General features: G+C 41.4%; 2 protein-coding genes across 2 annotated transcripts in view; both read right to left on the bottom strand.

The window, feature by feature from the left end:
* Positions 1–9,801, bottom strand: part of LOC139729375 (uncharacterized) — a 31,062-nt gene extending 21,261 nt beyond the window's left edge. Inside the window, exons 1-7 of the mRNA XM_071640301.1 lie at positions 9,464–9,801; positions 9,322–9,422; positions 7,173–7,334; positions 4,461–4,622; positions 2,396–2,557; positions 1,108–1,368; positions 64–218 (exon numbers count right to left, since the gene is read on the bottom strand). Coding sequence (XP_071496402.1) covers positions 64–218; positions 1,108–1,368; positions 2,396–2,557; positions 4,461–4,622; positions 7,173–7,334; positions 9,322–9,422; positions 9,464–9,801 — 1,341 coding nt within the window. The remainder of the gene's footprint in view (positions 1–63; positions 219–1,107; positions 1,369–2,395; positions 2,558–4,460; positions 4,623–7,172; positions 7,335–9,321; positions 9,423–9,463) is intronic.
* A 194-nt stretch (positions 9,802–9,995) lies between these two features.
* LOC139729374 (uncharacterized) lies at positions 9,996–11,140 on the bottom strand. Its single transcript, XM_071640300.1, has 2 exons — positions 11,085–11,140; positions 9,996–10,644 (listed from the first exon to the last, which is right to left on the bottom strand). The coding sequence occupies exons 1-2, from the start codon at positions 11,138–11,140 to the stop codon at positions 9,996–9,998; spliced, it is 705 nt and encodes a 234-aa protein (XP_071496401.1).
* Positions 11,141–11,524: the final 384 nt, after the last annotated feature.

Below are 11,524 nucleotides of genomic sequence, written 5' to 3'. Positions count from 1 at the left end.
TGAGATTTTTTTTTTTTTTGAAGATGAGAATGTACAGCCTCCTGATTTGAGAGCAATCCTTACCGACTTGAGGTCTATGCAGGAGGCCCCATTTTGGCAAGGATCCGATGCACAATCAAAGAGATTAATCTGGCAGTGTTCGCCGGTGAAACCGTCCTGGCAACGACACGTGTAGGAGTCGATCCCATCGACACACGTTCCACCAAAGCGGCAATCAGCTGACCAAATAAGTAAGCAAATGCAAAAATGAGGCAGACGTTTTTAGCATAAAAAAGACTGTGATACTGCCCGACCTTGATTACCCGGTCATCTTTTATCCGGACCTCTCTAACATCTGGTAGTGTTCACCGTGTGAAAACGAAAAATGAGTGATTTCAAACTCAATTGAAACTCCTAAAGACTCACAGGATGTACCTACAATGATTTTAAGAAACCAGGGTAAATTCCAGATAATTTAAGTTGTAATAGGCTAGCACAGAGTTACATGACTGTTGCGATGAACGCTATGTACCAATAGCATGTATAGCAGTATAGCTACTACTTTGTCGGTAGCTGCAGGCACATGTACATAACAAAACATTAATTGTCGCATATCAGGCCAGATTGCTTATTCGGACCGGCGGCAGTCCCGACATGTCCGGATAGCAGAGGTCGGAGTGTATATAGATTAGAGATTTTAAAGTTTTTTTTTTCAGGTACAAGAGTGAATAAACGGCCTAGAATGCCAACACACTATGTCATGAATGCATGGAAAGAATAGCTTTGCTATTACACTGCGCCTGAGAGAGAGAATAAAGGAGACTGCCACCCTAACATACAAAATTTGACTTGGATGGTGACCTCATCAAGGAAGGGAAAGTAACTGAAAACTTGTAAACATGTTTGCAAAACTATAATACCAACCTCATTCCTGGGAATAATGGGAGAAAAATTATTCAAGAAATGAGAGTTCTTTACGCAATATGTTGGGCAAGGTATTTGTGTCGATTTGCGCTTGTGTAAGACTTGCGTTTGTGTGTATTACTGTGTAAGAAAGTGAATGTGGATACAAAGAACGGATGAGGTCGAAATGTTGTGATATGACTTTTGAATGAAAATGGCTCTCACCTCCAAGACAGTCGTCGGCATCGTTCTGACAGTTGACACCGTGGAATCCCGTAGGGCAACTACACTGGTAGCCGTTGACGAGATCCACGCAAGTGCCTCCATTCAAACACGCGTCGTTGTTGTAGCACTCGTCGATGTCTACCTCGCAGTTCTGGCCGGTGTAGCCGAGTAGGCAGGCGCAGTGATACCCCCGTGGAAGATCCTCACACGTCGCTCCATTAAGACAGGGGTTGCGTCCGTTGAAGTCACACTCGTTGATAACTGGACAGGGCGGATTGGTTCATTGAAAACGAATCATTTCAGCACGACGGGCAGGGGTGGATCCAGGAATTCTGTAAGGCTGCGTTCACACAGAAGTATACTATTCGGGTATTCGGGCTCGTTTTTCGAGGGCACGCGAATAGCTTGAATCGAACGATAGGATTTCCTCACACCGGTTCACATAGGAGGGCACTATTCGAAAGTACCGAATAGCTGTGAAAAGTATAGCAAAGTGGGAATCGAGCTTGTTCGATTTTCTTGCGGCGTATACCGTCTCTCGTTTATGAAATAATGACACTTTTGGTCTGGATTTGCCCTTTAGCAAAAAATAAGTATGTAGACTGACATTCTGATACAGTTTAGAAATTGTTAATAAGATTTGCTGGGATGTAGGAGGAAGAAATCCTCACTGCATGGGATGGTGAGTTGACGGTGCGGGTGGCGGTGTATTCCGTGCCCGAATACCGAATAGCGAATAGCGAATAGCGAATAGCGAATACTGAATACTTCTATGTGAACGCAGCCTAAAGAGGGGGCGTGTTTACAAAATTAAAGGGGGGCACACACCCCCCATTTTTTTCTTTTTATTTCTTTTGTTTCAACAAAAAATAAAGGGGGGGGGGGACGTGCGCCGGTTGCGGTCCTCCCTGGATCCGCCCCTGACGGGATAAGCGTATGTGAGTGTGATGGTGTAACTCACGAGTCCTTAGTCTGATATTTTGGGAAGTGGGTTCATAATCCACTGGCACGATATTATCTACTTTTACATCATGTCAATGCAATGCATTTCAATTCGTTCCTGATAAATAAGCCCGATATCTGACAAGAGAAGATATCTATTACCTCATCACACGTGTATTTCACTTCAATTCAGATCGATGTCAAACAATTATTGTATGTGCATTTACAAATTAGAAGAAACGAAAAATAAATATTTGACAAAAGAAACAAAGAATCCCAGCGGAATTTGAATCTGTAAATATCTAAATCAAAGAGATTAAACAGACTAGCATCGTTTTCTTCCAACCTTGGCAATATTGGATAGCATGTGCTCCAGCTTTGTGAGTGAATGTGCCATCAGGGCAAGGTATGCACTCCGTCTGCTGGGAAGCTGGTTGGTACGAGCCCCGAGGGCAAGGCGTGCAAGGCGCAAAGCCGGTGAGAGACGCAGAACCTCGTGGACAGATATCTGATGAGGCAAAAGAAAAACAGTTTGATAAATTACTTCTGAAAACCCGTCCTTTCTCTATAATCAATCACCCGCCAGTTACTGTTTTGAGCAAATACCTTATTACATTATGATAACTTCATTAACCTATCCGTTTAATTGCAAATATAAAGTAAGAAATAATCTCGCATCAGCATCTGGGAATCTACACGCTACAAGCAATGCTTCTATAGATTCCTCATATTTCACATGTTAAATTGTCTTAAACGCTTTACTTGACAATTCATCCAAGCGTTTGTATTGTTATGTTTATGGTTTAGTTATTTGTTGAAGTATGGGATATGGAACAAAACAAAAAACAACATTTTGATGTAAAGTCAAACCCGCCCATTGCGGCCACCCAATGGGGACTAAAAAAGTGGCCAGTATTAACAGGCGACCGCCATACACAGGGTCTTTAACATGGCTTTTTCTCTCGGGAGAATTGTTTTTAGTGGCCGGTACACAGGGTCTTCAACACATTTTTTTTTTCTCTCGAGGGAATTGTTTTAAGTGACTGTATACGGCAGGTGACCGCTATTGGCAGATGGCAGCTAAGGCAGGTTTGACTGTATGTCATATTTTTGTCTAGTTAAGTAGAATCTAATTTCTTTCTTTGGTTACTCTCATTATCCCCTTTCCATTCTTCTTTTCCCAAATTGTTTTTGTTCTTGGAAACGTTGTATTAAGCGCGCGACAAATACAATGTATTACTCTTATAAATACTATTATCAGTGTCATCATCACTGTTATTATTTCCATTTTTACTATCATCATTATGAGCATCACTATTATTGAGTTTTTTTTTTTCTATTGATGCTGCTTTCACTTTTATTGAAAAACAAATGCAGAAAAGACGGCTACCTTACGACGTTCACCTTTTGCTTTTCTTGTCGGCGTCGATTGTACGCCTGGCTTAATAAGATTATGAGTATCCCTACAACTAAATAGCCGAAGGCACATGAGTACATTGTACGGCATGACGGTGTGACTGGAATATATAGATTTTCTGATCTTAAAATATTAATGATTACTAGGTCTATATCGGAAACAAAGAAAAAAAAAATCACGTTTGAAAGATCTGGACAAATCTGACAGGCGGAGGGTCAACGATGAGATTCGATACTCCCTAGGGCCGGGATATAATTTCCAAGGCAGATTTTAAAAAAATGATCAAGAGATCGCTACTGAAAATCACGAGTAGAAGGTAATTAGAGTTTGTTACAATACGCAATATTGAATTTTTTCCTCTATCTTGCAATACGTAATTATAATTGTGTATGTTTTTTTTTTTCTGTAAAACTCTATCATCATGCCATATTCTCAATACCACTCTGGACTGATCCCTATATGTATATTCAGTATGTGTGCGTGTGGTTACGTGTGTGTGTGTGTGATGGAAGTGAGGTAATTCATCAACATAGATAATCTCCCCTTATAGTATCCATTTATTATGAGATCTTTCTTGGATATATGACTTTTTTATTATTAAATATTGCCGTAATGATAAAAAATTTGCATAAGCTCCTGTGTGGAGATATTTATGAGCTCCCCCGTGGAGACATCCAATATGAGCTCCCTCGTGGAGACATAATATTGTACTGTATATTTAATAATAATGTTTGAACTGGGTAAGATGTACGATAGTCTTATGTCAGTATTGTCTGGGGCAAATTATTATGTTTTATAGGGTCCCATTATTCCTCTCTTATTTTCTTTCTTTTTTCATTTAAAACATCAACAACAACAACAACAACATTAACAACAAAAATACATATTTTGCCACAGTATGTAGATAGCCCAGCCCGGCTGTACAAGGGACTGGCTCTAATGGAGGTTTAGTTATCATGCCGAACCAAAAAAGACAAACCATAGGGAGCAGTACCTGTACAGTGATCCGTGGAAGATGCGCCGACTGTCCAGGTGGTCAGGCCATCCGGGCAGGCCATGCAAGACGTGCTACCGCGATGCGGCTGGTACGAGCCCTTAGGACACGCAGTGCAGGATTTGATTCCCGTCTTCGAAAAGGTACCTGGCTGACACAGGGCTGCGGGATACAATGTGGGGGAGATATTGGGCAGGAAAATGAAATGATTTCATTTCGCAGACAGAGTGGCCAACGTGCTGGTACGAAGTGTACGTCGAAATTTGAGAGCCCTCTCCGAGAGACAGACTTGGTAAACGCATTTGAATATAATATTTAGACCAAAATCTGTTACTGAAAACAGGAAACGTTTTTCCAGGAGCCTGTAATGATATGATATAATAACAAGTACCAGCTCTGCATCAAAACTGTATTCCAAGTATTGACACGCATTCGATGGGACTATGAACACTGAATATATTGTTTATGAGAAGAAAAAAAAATAGCAATAAATAATGCCGTGGATTTCCCATTGAGTGTATGTTTGCATTATGTAAATCACCACTCGTTTTTCCGTGTACCGCTGTAAAAATATTCTGTTTCTTCTTTTTCATTTTTCATTTTCCTTATATTGAACTACTCAGCAAACGGACGCTGACAGAATGATAACGACCTAGTGTTCTCTTTTCTACTGAGCTGAACAACAATCAAGATACTTAATTTTGCAACATTACGAATGATTGTAAAGGGTTGTTATGGATTTGGGTGGACTTTTTTTTTGACATGGGCACTGGTAACAATGAATGTAGTTTGATGAATATTTTATAACGATATCAGCATCATCCTCGTAACTCGAGAACTCGTCCTGCGAAAAAAAAAAGATAAGAAAACGCCATGCATCATGTACATTGCAGTCACGTTCAAGTCTCCGTTATGAGGAGATCATCAAGATTCATACGCCTTGGTTTCAGGCATTGGTTGTTCCTTTGTCTTTGGCTTGTTTGACCATTCAGCATTATATGTGATAAATAAACCCTTGAAAAAAAGTTTGGAAATCTGACTTCAGTTGTAAATTTCTCCAGTTTGTAAGCACTATACAATACATTCTTGATATCAATGGAAATATCATTACATTTTCATTTTGAAATGATATCCTACTCAGTATGATTATCCTCTCAAGTAAAGGGCTGTACTCAAAAGTGTCTGACATGGTCTGCATTGAAAAGTTGCAAAATTAAAAAGAAGAATGGTCCTTATGAATGAGAATGGTCGTGGAGAGTAAATAGAGAACATGTTCTTTTGTGTTATGTCTTTTGTTCTCAACTCGTCATCCATGGAGGCAAAATGCAATAGACATCTTAACTTCACAGTCAAGTTTTCAGTGGTGCCATGCCAGGCAATTTAGATAGTTCATCAAGTTTTATGGTTGTACATCATGCCACGTGTAAGTAATGTTCAAAAAGCCCGCGCCATAGGGCAAATTGAAGCTGAGATGGTTCAAAAAGAGGACAACGCAAGACCACATTGAGCGAGACTTGTGCGCAACTTTCTCGAAAGAGAGAGGGCATCACTAGAATGGACTGGCCTGCATACAGCCCCGACCTCAACCCCACAGAACATCTTTGGGATCAACTTGGCCGAGCTGTGGGGAAGAGGGTCACAAATGCAACGACATCGGCAGGACTCCGTCAGGTACTGTTTGACGAGTGGAACGCCATTCTTCAGCAGCGAATCACGAAGTTAATGAACAGCATGAGGACACGGTGTCAAGCAGTGGTGCAAGCACTTGGGTCGTCCACCAGATTACTGAGCCCCGATCATTGTCATTGACAATATGAAAAGGTAAAGTAAGTATAAAGTAAAGACAAAAATAACTACAAAATAAAAACAAAATAAATATGAAACTCCAATAAAACCAAAACCATGCTATTTCACTTCTTTATGTCTTTGTTGTGGTTAATGTGGCGAGGTTCTGTGAGATAAAATGTTTTGAGTCATGATCGTTTGTGTTTGTGTGTGTGTGTGTGTGTGTGTGTGCGTGTTTGTGTGTGTGTGTCTGTTTATCTGTTAGGTTGAGCGCATACATGTTTCACTAATTAAAAATGTTGATGTTACAGTAAATAAACACCAAAGAAACAATGGGGAACTCACTCATAACGAGGAAACTCCATTAAGAACGTCAAAAATTGGGCCATTTTGCAGCTTTTAAATTATGACTTTACCTCATATTTGCAGGCACTGCACCTCCATGTATACGATAATCATAACAAGTATGGTATCATTTTAAAGAGAATTAAACAATCTTTGTGTGGTACTCACCACAAATGAATCATTTCTAAGGAAAATGAGAAATTATTGATCAAACTCAGATTTCCAAACTATTTTTGAAGGGTTTATCATTGTCATACTGTACATGTATGTATAATGTTTGTATTTTTAACCTGTATGTGTGGACCCCTCTGAAAACTAACCTTTGGCTGACGAGGGTCTTCCACCCCATAAGTGGAAAATAAAAATTGAATTGTATTGAATTTTATGATGATCGTATTTGGAAATCATAAAATTGATTTAAAAACAAGATATCTACAGAGTGACCCCCTCCATGTGCACAGCAGTTACAGGCTCTCTAGCGTTTACATTAACATTGAACTAGCTGCTATTGTCTTGGGAAATGCAGTCTTTAATTTGTGTTGAGTGAATATTCGGCTGAATTAACTCTAATTTCTTCCCAACCTTTGCACTTTTTAGCCGTTCTGCTTCCCGCTGCGGCCGTTGAAGTTCCCTTGGGACAGCTGAGGCACTCTGTCCGACCGTACTCGTCTTGATAAGTTCCCTCGGGACATCTCTCGCAGGTATCAGATGTCTGGTTGTGTCTCGTTCCCGGTGTGCAAGGCACTGTATAAACATACACACACGTAAACACACACACACACACACACACACACACACATACATACATACACACACAAGCACACATGCACACATGCACACATGCACACAACCAAACAAAAGCACAACAGCACGCACAAACACAAACACATACACACACAAGTAAAAGAGAACAGGAAAACAAATGACTCATGTTTACAATTTTTACACAGTTGGGACTGTGACGCAATTGGGACAATTAGGATTGGGACGCAAGTATATCACGCATTCAGTATTATTATGTCAAAATGCATTTTCATCATAGACTACGTACATATTTATGTCATGCATGCATGATATCGTCCACGATTTCTACAAATTAGGTCTCTTCTTTTTCTTCTTCTTCTTCTGATTATAAAGTCTGCCTCCTTCCATAGACTGAAGATTCTTGCAGACTGTGCTATTTACATTTTAATACAGTTTATTTACAGATATTTACAAGCACATAGAAAATTTGAAGAAAACAACTAGCCACTGCGATCAACCGTTAGTCAGTTTCGGAATGATCCCACAGATGGCGCTGAAACAATTTTTGACGACAGGGAATTTCAGTTCCTTACAGTTCTTGGAAAGAACGAATGGCGATGCAATTCAGTTCTCGAGAATGGTACCTGATAGGAATGTGGTTGCGAGCCTCTCGTCAATTGAGTAATATGTTTGATACTAGTCCTATGCTGAAAGAGGAGTGAGATTATTGTGTATTTTGTACATCATGATTAGTCTGTTATTTTCTCTGCGCTGTTCCAGAGTGGTCCAATCAAGTTCTTGCAGCATTTTGGTGACACTTGAGGTGTTATGGTACCGAATTAAAGTGAATCTCGCAGCTCTTCTCTGGACCATTTCCACTTTGTGGATGAGGTTCTTGGAAGATGTGTCCCAAACTGTGGAAGCATACTCAACAATCAACGTTTTGTAAGCTGTGGCTTTAACATCAGACATTTTTATGCGAAGATTGCGTCTTAAAAATGCAAGGACGTTATTGGGTTTATTGACAGTATTGTTGATGTGTTGGGTCCACTTCAAATTAGAAGTGATGGTTACACCCAAGTACTTCACAGATTCAACAAATTCAAGAGGGGCGTTATTAGATGATACACGTGCTGCAACTTTTTTTTTTCCTTGATATTGTCAAAGCCTTACACTTATCTGTGTTTAAAACCATCATCCATTTTTTCGCCCACTCACCAATTTTGTTTAGGTCCTCTTGAAGATTTTGCGTATGATGTTGATTGTCAAATGTCATGTAGAAATATTAGTGAGAAATATTGATTTGCCATTTCGTTAAAAAAAACTTGGGCAGACCCTACCCCCTGCTTGCAAAAGTAATAGAAGAAGATTCTGGTCTTACAGCACGAATCATTCGATGAAATCAAGCCAGGATCACAAGGGGCTGAGTAATATTCGCCGACGGTGAATGTTTCTGCGGCAGGCAATAACGGAACGTCGTCCAACGTAACAGTGAAGTTCCCGGATGTCACCAAGTCTTGTATCGACGTGACGAGGAAGTCCAAAGTAGCTCGAGTATCGAATATCGGCGGTGCTGTGGGTGCGCCCTAGATAGACAGATGTTTAATACCAACCACTGCGTTAGGTCTTCGTCTACTTCTGTAACATTCGGCAATCAACTACTTGATGATAATCAACATGTCAAACCTATTTTGACTGATAATTCTTCCAAATTGATTATTTGCCTGGAACTCGTCTGTACATTTCCTTTGAAGAAAAAGAAATGCAGAGTAAAGTACAGGGAATGAAATGGAAACCTTAGAATCTTGCCTCTCTCGGCTGACAGGGGAATTCATCATTAATTGCAATCGTCCGTTCAACTCACTCTCCTATAAGAACATTAGCGAGGATAAGATACAACACGCTTTATCAATTTGCTGAAAAGATTCATTTGATCGGAAATTTAACTGGATGAGCGTTCGTTTTATCACAATCAGTGGAGAATTACCTTGATTGATAAGACTTTCGCCTGCTGGCTCTGCAGGCTTCATCAGATCGAGCGTTGTGAGAAGGACTTCCCATGAGCCAACATAGCTGGCGCACGCCGATCTGAGAGAATGGGATCGTATATTGAGGGAAGTGAGTATTGCCCCAGGTCTCGGTTGAAGGTTTTCCCTTGTTGTTTGCGAATGTGAATGGCTTCCCTTATCCAGCGTGAGGTTTTCCCCGAGTCTCTGGCTAGGATAGAACACTTCTTCCAGTTGATGTGGTGGTTTTCACTGGCCACATGATCGCTGATGGCCGACTTGTGCATGTGGGAGGTGGATTCCTTTCTTTTCCCTCTTGTGAAGTAGGATGCACTAACTGTGTCCACCTCTTGTTTGTGTTCATTTTTCCTGGTACCGAATTTCCTGGCTGTTTCTGCAATGTAGCTTCTTTCGCAGTTCCCACATGGAATCCGGTCAACTACCCCCGCTTGGTCATCCATGGATCTTTTGTCTTTTGGGTGTACTAAGATGTTTCTGAGTTTCTTGTGTGGCCTGAATGCTGTGGAGATGTGGTATTTCTGGTAAATTCTTTGCAAGGCTTCCGAGGTACCCTTTACATATGGGATGGTTTCCAACTTCCTCCTCTGCGTTGGTTTGTTTGGTCTGTGAGTTCTTCTTGGTTTGGTTTCCCCCCTTATCTTTTGGTTTTCTTGAAAGACCAGCCAGGGTATCCGCATTTCCTGAAAGAGGACTGGATGTATTCTTCCTCTGCCTTCAGGTCTGCGTCCTCAGTGACAATGCAGTGTGCTCTGTCCATGAGTGTGCGGATAACCCCTAATTTTTGGTGGAGTGGATGGTGTGATTGGAAGTTCAGGTACTGTCCTGTGTGTGTCTTTTTCCTGTAGACGACCATCTTGGTTGTGCCATCCGGCCTTTTTGTGATCTTGGTGTCCAGGAAAGGGATGGAGTTATCAACCTCTAGCTCATGAGTAAATTTGAGTATACTGCCTGTGTCATCGGCTTGGTCCAAGTGTGCCTTGAGTCTGTCGACTGTGTCCGCTTTTACGATGGCAAGGATGTCATCCACATACCGTTTCCAAACTCTCGGTTTGATGTCGTCATGAGCGGAGGCGATGGCTTCTTCTTCGAAGTACTCCATGTAGATGTTTGCGACAATGGGTGACACAGGGATGCTCATAGCTGCTCCGTATTTCTGGCGGTATATCTTGCCGTCAAAGCTGAAGTAGGTGGTCGACGAGATAAATTCGAGGAGCTTTATGATGTTGTCCACTATGAGATTAATTGGTCCTCTTGTGTAGTTCGGAGTCTTTCTGGAGTCTGTCCTTCACGATCTGGATGGATTGGTCAATTGGGGTGTTGGTGAAAAGGCTCGTACGACGTCGAATGAGACCAGAACTTCATGGTCCTCGAATGTGATGTCCTTGAACTCTTCTGTCAAGTCCTTAGAATCATCTACATGATGATCTGTCTTCCCTACTAACGGTGACAATATGTCTGCCAATGACCTTGAGGTATTGTCCCCGATGGATCCAATGTAATCTACTATGGGACGGAGGGGGAAGCCTTCTTTGTGAGTCTTAGGGGTACAGTACAAACGTGGTACATTCTCAGTCGTAGGATAGAGGTAGTCATACTGTTGTGGAGTGATCTTTTTGTGAGCTTTAAGCGGCTTAAGCAGCGCTATTAACTTCCGTTTGTAAGAGGAAGTGGGGTCACAAGTTAGTAATTCATACGTCTTAACATCTACCAACATGGAACTGACCTTGTCTTTGTAATCTTGAGTGTCCATGACCACTGTGGCTTTCCCCTTATCTGCATGAAGGATTGTAATTTTCTTGTTGGAAGCTAGTTCTGTCAAGGCTTTCTATTCGTCTGCGCTGATGTTAGGCTGAGGAGGCCTTGCATTCTTAAGTATTCCCATGACATCGTTTCTCAGAAGGTCGGCTTGGGGCTTCTTTAGAACTGCTGTGGCTTGTTCCGTCGCCACAACAAATTCCTCGATTGGCAGAGTTTCGGGTGCAACCGCAAAACTCAATCCTTTGGCTAGAACTGAGGTTTCTCCCTGTGAGAGCTTGTGTTTGGATATGTTGACCACCCATTTCTTGAGTTGAGTGCCAGAAAGGTCCAATTCCTTGGTAGAGGTGTTCTTGGCCTTCTCCAAGAGGCGTTGTAACTTGCACTGCTGGCGTTGTCTCGACTTTA

Source organism: Diadema antillarum, unplaced genomic scaffold (genome assembly GCF_040938485.1).
Source record: "Diadema antillarum isolate AM-2024a unplaced genomic scaffold, OU_Dant_1.0 seq00000235_RagTag, whole genome shotgun sequence".
NCBI lineage: Eukaryota > Metazoa > Echinodermata > Echinoidea > Diadematoida > Diadematidae > Diadema > Diadema antillarum.
Note: the sequence above shows the minus strand (reverse complement) of the source record. Positions and strands in the feature narration are given on the sequence as shown.

Coding starts and splice junctions, on each gene's coding strand:
- LOC139729374 (XM_071640300.1), bottom strand. CDS start 11,140: ATGCAGATAAGGGGAAAGCCACAGTGGTCATGGACACTCAAGATTACA. Junction 10,645..11,084: donor CTCAAGATTACAAAGACAAG/GTCAGTTCCATG, acceptor CAGATCGTGAAG/GACAGACTCCAGAAAGACTC.